General features: G+C 38.9%; 1 protein-coding gene across 3 annotated transcripts in view; it reads right to left on the reverse strand.

Annotated features, from left to right (window-relative positions):
- Positions 1-1583: 1583 nt before the first annotated feature.
- spock3 (SPARC (osteonectin), cwcv and kazal like domains proteoglycan 3) overlaps positions 1584-14491 on the reverse strand; it is a 30113-nt gene continuing 17205 nt past the window's right edge. For 2 of the 3 annotated variants that reach the window (XM_026943154.3, XM_053231063.1), the window contains exons 5-11: positions 9823-9928; positions 9488-9593; positions 8871-8975; positions 8481-8702; positions 7627-7689; positions 6910-7047; positions 1584-4858 (exon numbers count right to left, since the gene is read on the reverse strand). In XM_026943154.3, the coding sequence (XP_026798955.1) occupies positions 4719-4858; positions 6910-7047; positions 7627-7689; positions 8481-8702; positions 8871-8975; positions 9488-9593; positions 9823-9928 (880 nt within the window). In that variant the 3' untranslated portion in view covers positions 1584-4718. The remainder of the gene's footprint in view (positions 4859-6909; positions 7048-7626; positions 7690-8480; positions 8703-8870; positions 8976-9487; positions 9594-9822; positions 9929-14491) is intronic. The other variant, XM_053231062.1, reaches the window with a different exon arrangement.

Below are 14491 nucleotides of genomic sequence, written 5' to 3' on the forward strand. Positions count from 1 at the left end.
TGAATATGTAGGCCTGCCGCTTTATTAGGAACACCTGTACACTGTACTGTGGGGCAGTCGTGGCCTAACGGATAGAGAGTCGGACTTGCAACCCAAAGGTGAACCTGAAGGTTGTGGGTTTGAGTCTCAGGTCCGGCAGAGATTGTAGGTGGGGGGAATGAATGACCAGCGCTCTCTCCCACCCTCAATACCACGACTGAGGAGAGACCCTTGAGCAAGGCACCGACCCCCCAAACTGCACAAACCCTGAGTATGGGTCACCATACTTGGCCACAAGTCACTTCACTTCACTGTACTCCAATCAGTGCAATGCACAATATGAGATTCAGTTATCAGATGTTCACATCAAACATCAGAATGGGGGAAAAAATCGCAGTGTTAGTTCGCAGAAATCTCCTAGGATTTTCCACACAGAACATTTTCTAGAGTTTACACAGAATGGTGCAGAAAACAAACAAAAAAAAACAACAACATCCAGTTCTTTGGACGGAAACACCTTGTAGACGAAAAAGGTCAGAAGAGAATGGCCAGACTGGTTCAAGCTGTACAGTAATGCAAACACTCTTTGCAGCAGTGGTTAACAGAAAAGCATCTCAGAATGAATGTGAATGTCACATTGGGCACGGGTTCACTGAAACTGGACAGTTGTAGATTAGAAAAAAATGTAACCTGGTTTAGCACCAACAACCATATCATACTCCAACATATCGGAACGTAATATTTTATACTGCAAAAACAAATAGATGTGATTATTTAATATCTGTATACACTTAAATTAGCCACCATGCCAAAGTGAACGAGTAAGAGACAGGACGAGACAGGACAAGACAGGACGAGACAGGACGAGACAGGACGTGTGTTTGGTTGTTGCGGTTCACCTCCTGGTCTTCCTGTCTTCTTATCACACTTATGAATACACACACAAGCAGAGAAGTGTGAATTAATGTTCATAATACACTGTACAGAGAGAAATTATGTGTGTGTGTGTGTGTGTGTGTGTGTGTGTGTGGGTTTGATTAAGGTCCAAAATCAGCAACCGTTATGTCATGTTCTCTTTTACAGGAAGGCGAAAAGGTAATGAAAGAAAACATTTTTTATTTATCCAGCTTTTTCCTCATACTGAGGAAACACAAGGACACACGCACACACACACACACACACACATTTTAAGGATGTGTGTATGTGTGCATGTTTGCCACTGGCTCTCACTGCACTGTTTCCAGGTCATTGATTTCCATTTTTTTTGGGGTAATTTAATTGCACTGAGAGATGAAAGTGCCCGAAAGAGCCATAATCCTTCACACACACACGCACACACACACACACACACACACACACACACACACACACACACACTGACCGACAGATAAGCCATTGGGCTGTAATGATGAAACAACCTAGTCCTCAAACGTCCCTGCTTGTGTGTGAGTGTGCGTGCGCTTATCTTCCAGAAGCCTGATGAGGAACTGCATAAAATATTTACACTGTGTTTATACATAATGCAATACTGACCACACACACACACACACACACACACACACACACACTCATGGACACACAAGTACTTCAGAGAATTAACATAATTCAGGTTGATAGAACTTTATTTCAGCAAATATAACATACACTGTAAAAAAATGCATTTGGAACTTCTATATCAACAGCTGGACAGATGTGCATAAGGGAATAAAGGAGGATTTTCTCCTTCTAGTTTTTCTATTTCGCTCTGACGTGGGTGTGAATGCGGAACGCTGTTAAATAAAACTCCGAATTAATTCAAAAGATCATGAAGCGACACTACGGACAGACCCATACTGAACATCTGGAAATTTTGAACGTTTTGTCAGGTGCAAAATATAAACTATCCACAGAAATGCACACGGAGAAATACAGAGAAGTGAGAAAAAAAAACCACTGTAGGCTAAAATTCCCTAGAAGTCTCTTTCTCTTCTACTCAAAGGCACTGTACATTTCAGGACAGCTAACAGATGACACATAACAAAAATCTGTGTGTGTGTGTGTGTGTGTTTGTGTGTGTGTGTGTGAGTGACACAAAACGCTCCAGTGAGTCTGATCTCAGGTTTGGCGTCGCCCCCAAAAGCCGGAGCACAAACACAGACGCCTGTGTGTGTATGTGTGTGTGTGTGTGTATGTGTGTGATTATAATTGTATCTCATCAGCCACTGAATCAATGTGTCTGTAACATAACGTTTTGTGTTAAAGGAGTAGTCCAATGTTTTTTTTTAACCTAATTTTTATTCACCACATCCGTAACGTTCGTATTAGTAGCAGAGATGTATAGAATTTCTCCACCTTTTCTTGTAGTAGAAAAAGAACACACAAAAAAACAATGTGTCTACTGGTAACTTGCTTATAACAGAAGTCTAGGGGAAGTAAATGCTTCTGCCACACAAATTTCCACAGAGTCTGTAAAAAAAGAGTCATATTTCCAGATTCAACATATGTACACCTGTCCTTCAGCAAGAATGTAGTCAAGCCCACTACTGTCAAGTCCAAGACAAGTTCAGCTAAGAGTGAGTCAAGACCGAGTCCTAAAGGGGGTTGAGGCCAAATCAAGATTGTGTTCAAATGAGTCAAGATGGAGTTTCAATGAGTCAAGATTGAGTTCAAATGAATCAAGACCGAGTTCCAATGAGTCAAAATCGAGTTCCAATGAGTCAAAATCGAGTTCCAATGAGTCAAAATTGAGTTTCAATGAGTCAAGATGGAGTTTCAATGAGTCAAAATCGAGTTCCAATGACTCAAGATGGAGTTCCAATGAGTCAAAATCGAGTTCCAATGAGTCAAAATCGAGTTCCAATGACTCAAGATGGAGTTTCAATGAGTCAAAATCGAGTTCAAATGAGTCAAGATGGAGTTCAAATGACTCAAGATGGAGTTTCAATGAGTCAAGATGGAGTTTCAATGAGTCAAGATGGAGTTCCAATGAGTCAAGATGGAGTTCAAATGAGTCAAAATGGAGTTCCAATGAGTCAAGATGGAGTTCAAATGAATCAAGACCGAGTTCCAATGAGTCAAAATCGAGTTCCAATTACTCAAGATGGTGTTGCAATGAGTCAAGATGGAGTTCCAATGAGTCAAGTTGGAGTTCAAATGAATCAAGACCGAGTTGCAATGAGTCAAAATCGAGTTCCAGTGACTCAAGACCGAGTTCCAATCAGTCAAGATGGAGTTCCAATGAGTCAAGATCGAGACAAGCATTAACTTTAGTTTCACATATGCCAAAACAAAATTGCAAATTCTCTTGAGAATATGCAACTATGAATATGCAATTACAGCAAAAAATTGCTTGTTCGTTGTGAACAACATCCTTTCTCACTCTACCAATGGTAAAAAGCTCTTTTAGCAGCCAATGTCAATATTCATTATTAAATCATTAGTTGAGTATGCTAGTTCTCTCAGCTAGTTGACTTGATTTGTGCGTCGCATCAATGATTAGACTGTTTTCTAGAAGAAGGTCAAATGTCAAAAGGTCAAATGTCTTGTTGGTAGCGGAGGCATCCCAATTAATGTCGATTTCTACATGTTAATTACTATTTTACTGTGATAAAGAGAGAGAAAAATGCAATAAAGCACATTGCAATTTTTCTGGAAGGAGTCTCCAGTGTCAGTGCAGCATTTTTTTTTTTCTCTTATTAACTTCAAGAGAAAGAAAAAAATAGCCTGGTGAGGAAATGCCCATTACTGATTATAGAAACTTATTCATTTCATGGACATCCCACAGCATTAAATGTAACTATAAATGGTTAAAAAGTATGATATGTTGTTCATTAATACATTTAGAATTGTTGATAAGCTGCTGGGGTATAAGAGGAATAAAACACTTCAGGACATGCTGTTATAGGAAAATAACAATTTGGCGTGCTAACAGTAACTCTGCTTCATGTTGGAGCACATCACACCAACCCACTGGTGATTATTTTCCTGTAACTGCAAGTATAGAAGTTTTTTATTTCACAAATATCTTTGACTAAATAATACATGAAGTTCTGAATAAACAGGTTTTTTTTTTTTGTCTGTGGTAACACAGTGTGTGCTATAAATGCAGTGGATACCAATTAGGCTAACAGTGTTCAAGAATAATGTGTGATAATCATAACTCATTAAAGTAGAGCTGCTTTAGGTAGAAATTTGCTAATCCTGTATCCTCTTTATTGAGCTTACATATTCTATATTCGTCATTTAAACAGAAATAGTGCAATGATGTCCATAAGGTACAGTAAACAAGGACACACACCAACATAAATGGAACTAGAATAAATTCTGTTAGAAATATGTCAGCAGCTCTGTGAGTGTGAGTGTGTGTATGTGTGTACGTGTGTGTTCACATTTCCCTTCAGAAAGTGAGTCTAATGAGTCTCAATCAAAGTGGGACTTTTTGCACATGGCTGTATGTGAACATGTTATTGTGTGTGTGTGTGTGTGTGTGTGTGATATTCCTACTTCTTGCCCAGAGGGATACAGCAGATTCACTCTCGAAAATGCTCAACGACGTCAAAATGACAAAAATAAAATGCATTGTATTAATCAATCCTATTAATTTCTTTTAAATACAAATGTTACACAGCGAGAGGGAAATATACCTTTTTCTAAGCCATTAGTAATATTAGTACTTCGTTTCTACAAGTGACGCCTAAAAACGTGCTTTTGGTTTCCCCTTCCTCTTTTAGAAAAAAAAAAAGAAAAACGCATGACGACGATTACGACAAGTAGCCGTCGTCTTCGTCATCGTCGTCATATTCTTCGTCGTCTCCCATATCCTCCTGATCGTTCAGGACGTCGTCCTCGTCGTCTGAGAGCGACGAGTCCCCACTTCCAAAGTCTCCAGAACCCTCCAATGCTGCAAAAAAACACACAAATGCACACACACACTCAGGAAAAAGTTTCATGCATGTTAATAATCTAACGCAACGGCACCTTAAAGAGAATTCGAATGAATCAGATCAGCTTCTGTAAAGTGAAATAACTGAACCAGGAAAATAAAAGCATCTGTTAATGTCGAAGTATCAGATTTGTTAAAGAACTTGAGTGACAAAATTGTTTCATTTTCTAATGTAATACGTGCAGTATATTCATAATATTAACAATTCAGTGTTTTGCATAATCACAAATCTGAGGTCTGGGATTTGATTGGGATATTCAGAAACATTCAATTCTTGGTTTTGAACCACTTCACTGTCGCTTCAGCAGAATGCTTAGGGCCATTCTTCTGTTGGAAGATGATGCTCCACCCAAGTCTCTAGTCTTTTGCCTTCTAGGATTGCCCTGTATCTGGCTCCATCCACCTTGCACTCAGCACTGACCAGTATCCCAGCTCCTGCTGATGAAAAGCATTCCCACAAAATGGTGCTCCCACCACCATGCTTCACTGTGGGGATCTTGGCCTCATCAGAACCGAGAACCTTTTTCTATGTTTGCTATGTCTCTTACATGTTTGGTAAACTACAAATGGGATTTCATGTTTTTTGCCCATGCGACCAGGTGGTGGAGGAATTATGTTTTCAGGTTGTCTTTGCGTCTGTCCTTCTGTCTGAGATATGTGTCAGCATGATATCTCAAGAACAAATGTTTGAATGTTCGTAGGATTTAGGTGGAATTATCAGTGTAACCAGCAGATGAACCGATTAGATTTTGGAAGTGATCCAATCCGGGTCAAGGTCATGTTCATGTTCAGGAACTCAAGGCCCATTTTCTGGCTATCTAAGATTTTTGCCATTGGTCCGTCTGTCAGTCTGTCAGTAGGGAATTCTTGTTAGTGTGATATCTCAAAAATAAGTGGTTAAATTTAGGATTTGTATGGACTTATCCTTGCTACCACCAGATGAACTGGCATTGATCCAAACATGGTTGTAGAGACTTCCCTTTTCCATTAGAATGAGAATTTAAGTCAGGCAAGTGAAAGGGCAACCTCAAGCAGGTCTTTAGGCAGCTCTGGGGGCCTTAGCATATGGTGTGTAGCAGTAGGAAGTAGTGACCCCCCTTGCTTCTGTGATTGTGTACACTCCATGCTTACTAGCTAATAGAAAGTGCTGTAAACACACTTCCTGTCTGTGTCTTCACTCTCTAATTGGAGTTCTGCTGTGGATGAAGTACATCATCAAGGAATTTGAGGCATAAAATTAGTTACAATAAGAGCTACACTTGTTTGCAGCAGAGGCATACCTGGTAATGCTACTGGCATTGAGTTCTACTTGTTCCAATAGTGACTTTCTTCTCACCAATCTTCCATTAAGCCTAGCTGTCCAGGTTATGGTTGTCCTGTGAGCAGCTTCTCCCAAATGAGTTGTGGGTCTCTTCATGGCCTTCAGAGTTACCCAAGGCCTCTTCTTTGCCTCATCTTCGCTTGACTGACTAATGCCTTTCTCATCCAGTCGCTTACTTTTGGTGGACAGCCTCTTCTAGGCGGGGGCATGGCTGTGCTGATGGTACTCTGTGGGATGTTCAAACCCTGGCTGACACTTTTCCAGAACCTTGTCCTGGATTTGGTTTGATAGCTCCTTGATCTTCATGATACTGCTTGTTCAGGTATGTTCTGTGACAAACTCCGGGGTGTATTTGTATTGAAATCATGTGATCCTTTAATTGCACGCAGGTCGACTCTATTCAAAATACAGCACCAGAATTTGGTAATTTATAGGTTTTTCAACAATGAGGTGAACACACCACTACCAGGACATTACAGTTCAACATGCACACACTTTCACACCTGGAGACAATTTAGGGTACTAAAAAACCTAGAGGCAATCCACCTACTGGCATATTTTTCAAAGGTGGGAAGAAAAACCAGAGAAATTTCATTTGACATAATTCTATTTGTATTCATCAACTGATGCTTTATAATTCTATCCAGAATTGAATGAAAGTATCATGTAAGTGCTTTAAGATGCCCACCACATTCGGCCGGGCCCATCTTGCTTGACCCGGCGACCTTGTTTCCATAGCGATCCACACACCAGCACTGTCCACTGCTACCAAGGCATTGCTGAGGCTTATAGAAGCCGTCCTCATCGCAGGAGGGGACATATTGACCTACACATGCACATAAAGACTTTACTTAAAATCAGGAAACGCAACCACTGCCACTACTAACACTCCTCACAGCTAGATCACACTCTCGCTGCATAACATCCTGTTAAATGACAAAAACAATGACAGAAACACATTACGTTATTAAATCTAATGGTAATATTCAGTGGTTTTTTTTTTGGTTCATTTTTCATTCCATGCCTGCAGCTATTGTGACCTTGAGCGAGAGAAAAAGAAGAGCTTGACACCTTAAATGCACAGAGTAGCTTCTTTTTTTTTTTCCCTCAAATTGACTCAAACTCAAATCGGGATGTGTGAAAGATGTTATTTTTCCGGTGTGACTGAAAAACCTAACACACTTATGTTAAGATGGGCATGTGTTACATATCCATGATTGTATTTCTATGCAAAATCATAATTTCAACGCACATGTGCTAAATGTAATCATCTGAGGCAGAGACATTTACATTGATTTACATAGATTTACGCAGATTTGCTAATGTTCAAGGCACAGAAATGAGCCCAAAGTATCTCTTTAGCTCTAACGGTGAGAGAGAGAGAGAGAGAAAGAGAGTCACTCACCCAATAATTTCTTCCTAGCTTGCTGTTTGTAGATGTTAGTAATCTCTGTCTGGCAGGGAGACTCTAAAATAAGTGATGCAAAATCTCAAATCAGCACAAACAATATAAGTAGTGACGGCTGGCCCTGATATTAGATAGGAAGTCTAGAATCTAATATCTATCAGTAAATTAACACTGAAACTATTAGGATAAAGTGCATTATATCACATGGTTCTGTCATCTGTCCTTTTGTGTAATTTGTACTTTGATTTGGATGATGTGTGCTTAGTCTATTTTTACTACTTTTACTTTCTCCATGAAAAGCCATTTCAGGGGGAAAAAAAGAATGATCGAGTAAATAATCCACTTTGTTCATGTTCATTACGCCCATCACTGTATTTCACATCACTGCTATTACAAAGTGTCAGCAAAGCAAGCTGAAAAATCTCTCCATCTAAAATGGAGATCAAATCTAGGGGGCGTGTCACTTTGTCTAATCAGCTGACACGACTGCCACTGAGAGACTTCATGAATCTACAGTCTAGGGTAGAAAGAAATCAGCCTCACTTCTTGCTTCTTCATGCCATTCTGTGTATTTTTTCCTACCACTACAAGTGGTGCTGTTGCGCACGCGTCCGCAAAAATCCAAAATAATCCGATGTGGATGCCAAAAACAATAATGTGCTAGCCTACTAGCCTTGAGTAAATAAATAAAAATGAATCTATCACAGATTTGTAATAAAATTATGATAATGCCTTTAGGCAACATAGTGTAGTGGTACTGCCACATGTTCTCTCTGTCTATGGAAGTATAAGATTCATAAATATTACTACATTTTAAATGAAATTTTTAAAATCAGCCCTTGTTTGTTTACCCTGGTGTCTCTGGAAGCAAGAGCACCACTCTTTGCTGGAGATGAGCTGGTCCCGGCCCAGGTCACATGACCTGAGGAAGGCCTTTGTGCAAACGTCGTCCTTCTCCGAACCCAGGCCAGCCAGTTCTGACTGGTCCAGGTGAAGGTCAAAGTTCATGTCCAGTCTGGTGAACATCCAACCCAGGGAGCCTTTACAGATGGGTGTCTTATTCACATCCACTGCTACACACCCGGGCAGAGACAGAGAGAGAGAGAGAGAGAGAGGGATAAATCAATCAAACCATGCTGTACTTGGTTACTGAAGCAGCACGTCTAACCTAATCTCTCTGTAGCTGTTTTATTTTCGCGCAAATAAGAGAGAACAGTATGCGATTGTGGATCATAACTTACTCATTTCTGGTTTGGACAGCTTGAGCTTCTTGCTGCTCTCGTGCACATCTCTGCTCCAGTCTCTCAGTCTGCTTGCCACTTTGTTCAGTTCAGCATCACTGCACTCTACAAACACACACATGCACACAATTTCCTGACTGTCTTCTATGTACAACTCTGTGATTAGAAGATTTCATTAACCTGCATTTTAAAAGCTGTCAACAACACAATGACACAATGGCAATTTACTAAAGCCACAATTACTGGAAGATGTTTTGTACGTCTGAAAGGCATGAAAACGGCGTTGCACAGCATGCGTTTTTAAACTGCACTATTCATCTCCCTCGCTCTCTTTCACTCAGACAGTCAGATTTTAACTTTTAATAAGTTTCTAAGGCATACAGATTGCAGATTTTAGGGAGAAAAATAAGAACAGTTTGCTGGATGGTAAGCCTTAAATTAATCATGTAGTGTACAAAGATGGTGTGTGTGTGTGTGTGTGTGTGTGTGAGAGAGAGAGAGAGAGAGAGAGATTGTAGGAGTGCATGAAATAGAGCATTATAAAATAGTTACTTTTTGAGGAACTGTGTGTGTGTGTGTGTCTGTGTGTCTGTGTGTCTGTGTGTGTGTATGTATACCTTTCTTCTCCACAGATCTGTTTATTTCTGACGCACATGGACACTGTCCTGGACACTTCACTGCAATCTGTGTTCCAGAGATACATGCCTGATACTCCATTTGACACTACCACACACACACACACACACACACACACAGAGAGAAAGAGAGAGAGGAACAGTATACTACGCTGTGTGTAATAAGTTAATCTTTAGATTATATATTGGAAAATATTTTGGAAAATTACAGACAAACACACATGCACACAGAAATTGATATCAGACGGAGGGGTGTGTGTGTGTGTGTGTGTGTGTGTGTGTGTGTGTGTGTGTGTGTGTGTGTGTGTGTGTGCTACCTTGGTAGAATAAGTGTGTCTGTCTGTTGCACAGACTGGTGCAGGATGTGCCAGCGGACATCTCTTACACTTCTGCAGCACAGGTTTGAAACTCATGCTCTTTAAGCTAAAAGACAGGGAGAAGAGAAAAAGAAGAAGAGCGAATGAGAGAAAGCTATCTATAAAGAAAGAAAAACTATACTGAATATTGTGAATAATTCAGTCTCGAGGAATGGACCCAAGTTATACATTAACTTATTCAAAGTGAGCTGTAAGTGTAGTGGATGAGTGCTTGGTCAGCTTATCATTTAAAGCATGGGCATGTTTAAGTTGACAACACAAAATAGTGAATTAAAGACGTGATAAAACAGCCTACATCCAGAGCACTCATTATGACTTTATAACCTTAATGTTCATTATGTTGTGTACACAATTTACTGTCAGAGCATGATATCAAAAAAAAAAAAAATCGGAAAATAAGTGCTGGATCAAGTATTATTTTTAAGTTGTTGTCATACTGCTCTCTCGTTTTGTTTATATTGACCATCTGCTTTGTTTTGATTTTGTTTTGTCTCCACCCTGTCCTGTCATTGGTATGTTTACTGATTGTATCCACCTGTTCTGTTGTTTTCAGTCCTTAATTAGTCATTTTATAGCCTGTTCTGTTTAGTCTCATTGCGAAGTCTTGCCAACGTTAATGTGCATTAATGAGCCTTGGTTTTCTTGTATTCCTAGTTTCTCTATGTCCAGTTTTGACCCTCTTCTTTTTCTCCATGTTTTGTAGTATGGATATTACTCGCTTGATGCTGTCTGCCTGTTATTTGACCTATGACCATGATTCTTGGATTACCCTTAATAAACACCATGAATATATTTCCCCACTTAAATACTGACATGACATACTTTGAATACAAACTTAAATGTGGATATATTTGCTTTGGATGACATCGTAATGTGCATGTAAACAGAGATTAGGATTCATGTAAACAGATCATTCGAAATCTGAAATGAAATGCATTCCCTTGCGCTGCAAGTGACCACTAATATGTCGGAGGTTATTTCTGCTTGAATGATTTTAAATAGAAGCTGAAATGGCTGTCTCATGGAACATTTTAATTCCAACCTCTTTTTTTTTTTTTTGCGTCAAGATGTGTCACTCTACAGCAAAAGAGCGTGTGAAGCAAAGTGGAAGAGATAACAGAAAAAGAGTCCAGCTTCTTTTTCATTTCACCCTCTCTCGTTCCTCCCCCATTCCCTTCTTTCATCAGATCATTAGCAGCCTCTTGTTATTGCCATGTTGTGCGCTCATACTCGGCACACTTCCTGTTGCTGTTTGTGCGGCCACAATTGCTGTTGACAAGTGTTTAGGAGCAAACAAGGACAGTGTTCCCTCATTTTCACCTCAGTAAACACTAGCCTCTTTGCATGAACTTGGTGTATGTGTAAGTACCTGTAAATATATAAATCTAAACAAGTGAAAATAATCTATTTTAAGAATTACATTGGGTAGCATGTTTTTAATGCATCTAAAATGGCATGGAAATATATCTACATATCTGTATCTACTCTTTACTGTTTTAATGGCAATGCTAGCATTATGTTCAATCCGGAATATCTATATTTGAAAGTAAGTTAAGCATATAAACTTTATCATTTAATTCTTTTGTGGTGTTCCATCAGCTGGCCAAACATCATCCAAAATGAATATGCAAAACAGGCAGCCATGTCCAATGAATATTCACATTCTATTTACACACTAGTCAGACCCGAAGAGGATAGCAACATTTGCTGTATATGCTTTACATATGCTTGTAAATGCTCTGGTTACTGTACTTGCTGGTCTTCATATTAGAAAGTCTTCAGCTAATATTGTATCTAATGTCAGATAACATTAGCATTACATTATTTACAGACTATATAAAGCCAGCTGAAACACTGTCAGTGCGAAGTCTTGCCAACTTCATGTAATTTTTGAGCCTTGTATTCTGTTATTCCCATGTCTGCTAAACCCTTGCCTTGTTGTTTGACTATTCTTTGGATTTGCCCTTTGTTTTGTCTATATGGGAATTTCTGTGTTTGACCATTGCCCTTGTTTTGACTAGTTTTGGATTCTGTCTTGGAATCTCACACATCTCCTGTAAGTTACTATGCTATATTGGTAACTGGTTTAAAATACTGCTAATTCTTCATGTTGAAGATGAAAGTGAAATGTTCTTGTATCTTTCAGAATACATTCAGAAAAAGAAAACTGAGCCAACTTCAAAACATACGTATATGCTATTCATTTTATCTCTGAGCTATAGTATAAGATCTCATTTACTCTGCATTTACTGAGATTGAGGGATTGATTATGGGAAACTGCATAAAAGAACCTAAACTATATGTGAGCTTACAGAATAATGTGCTTGGCAAAGTTCCACCAAAAAAGCCATATTCTACCTGTCTCAGTTTTGATAACTTACATATGAAGTAACCTTAAAAGTAATCCTTGTTGAGCTGTAAATGGAAATTGCAGTACTTTAGAGTTTTGCTAGCTGAAATGTCAAAATATTAGTGCTCCATAACTCAAATTGTTGCTTCAGAGTGAACATTATAATACCGGAAATGCAAAAAGTCACAGAATGCCAAGATCTATAAAAATACATTATTAAACACTTTATCATCCAAATAGCTAGCTAACTAGCTAGTTTACAGCTAGTAAACGAGCCCGCATTTGTCATAGGTCTTAGTCAGGATTTATGCTGACATATTCTTTGCAATTTATTAACACTAGCCAAATCTGTCACAGTATACATATAGCAACATTAACAGAGTTAGCAAGATAGCTAGCTGACCATGCAGGTTCTGTGGCTAAAAGTTGCTGGATTCTACACCCTCCTCTAACAATCTGCATATTGTTGGTTCAAATCTGTGGAACTTATTTTGTATCACAAAATCAGCTTATCTATAATGCTACCTGAATCGAACTGTAATTTAAAAAAAAGTAATCAGACTTTAAAATGCTGCTTGTGATTGAGATACCCGCAAATAAGAAACATATTTCTGTGTGTGTGTGTGTGTGTGTGTGTGTGTATATAGCGCAATATAAAATATCAAAATTTCACCTTCTGAAGGGTTTTCTCAGGCCACCACATACATTCGACCAAGTCACAACCTATAAAATCATTTACAAATTATGGTTCCTAATTTAGTAGCGCTTGATCTCTAAATTCTTGATTTTTTTTTCTCTCTCGATTGCCTCAGGGTGACTTTGTGACTCTCTCATAAATCTGTAAACGAGATTTCAGCACTAGTTCGGTGCATTGAGTCTCCTGGAATTGGAACATGGCTTACCCAGAAGGTTTAGCGCATTTAACTTCATGCTGTCGTAGTGTCCTTGGGAAAAATCATCTAATCCTGGCGAACTGAATCTTCAGCACCACAATGGGGACACGCCTCTACTGTGATTCAAAACTTGAACGACACCTTAAAACGCCGAAGCCTTTATTACATTTAAGGCTGTTTTGTTCATGTCAGAGCCCACTTGTTTGGAGATTACTGTATTTTTCTTTTAGAAATAACATGCTCTTTTGTCCGCAGAAGATGTAGCGCTGCTCTTATTGTCTTCCAGAGCACATAATCACACATCGTCAAATGAGGCCCATCTTTTCTCTCTCATCGTGTTCTCTTAAAGATAATGTATGCTAATCAGAGGTGCTACAGTCTTCTGCTGTACACAGGGTTCCACTTCGCCAAACGTATTCAACCTGTAATGTTCAAACGCAAATGTCCCAGCCTTAATGCGCTTTTACAGCATGTTAAAACCGGCAAAATGGTTCTGGTGTTAATCAGACCTCGGGAGTATAACGTCTCATCCTCCATTGGCCTATTTTTCAGGATGAGCAATAAGCAGGGTTTTTTTTTTTGTGCTTTATACTGCACCTTAACTTGAACTGTAAATTTATGCACAGAGATCTGAGCTCACTGTCCTTGAACATTTCCACATTTTGTAGTGTTACAACCTGGAACTGAATGAACTTATTTTTCATGAAGTGGGAGAAAATCTATATAGTTTACAAATTTCTTTCAAATAAATTTAAAAAAAGAAAAACATACACGTTTGACAAACAAAAATGACCAAAATCAGGTCATTTTATTCCTCTGAGACGTCAACTTTAAGCAATTATAAATATATTTCACCAAAACTACATGGAAATGTTTTTATTTACGCTAACCTTGCTTTGGTTTTCTGTCTGAAAAAGAGCCAGTTTAACAAACTCAGCAATTAAAAACAGTCAGTGTGACTAAAAAGGTCTAAAACCTTGCTAGCTAAGTGTGTTTTTCTCACCCAGTGAATGTCACGTTTTGATCAAGTTTTTGGATACCAGCTGTCAAAATGTCCTCGATGCTCCTGTTACTCCATTACGGTTGGATGCAATGTTCTCCTTTTCCAGATTTTAAATTGCTAGAGCTTTACTTGAACTTGTGCATATTTTAAATCAGGAAAGTCTGTCTTTTTTTTTTAGAACTAGACATAGTAGAAAATGTCAAAAATTCACCATGTGATGCATTTCCCAAGCCACTGTCACTGTTATCCAATACACACCCTGCCAGTTGATTTTTTTAAGCCATTGCCTATGTGTTTTTTTAGCGTGTCCTGCACCTCTGGTAAGTTGTGGCCAGGTCTGCTTTTGACATGCAGTACGAAGGT

The sequence above is a fragment of the Pangasianodon hypophthalmus genome, chromosome 28, assembly GCF_027358585.1.
Source record: "Pangasianodon hypophthalmus isolate fPanHyp1 chromosome 28, fPanHyp1.pri, whole genome shotgun sequence".
NCBI classification, from domain to species: domain Eukaryota; kingdom Metazoa; phylum Chordata; class Actinopteri; order Siluriformes; family Pangasiidae; genus Pangasianodon; species Pangasianodon hypophthalmus.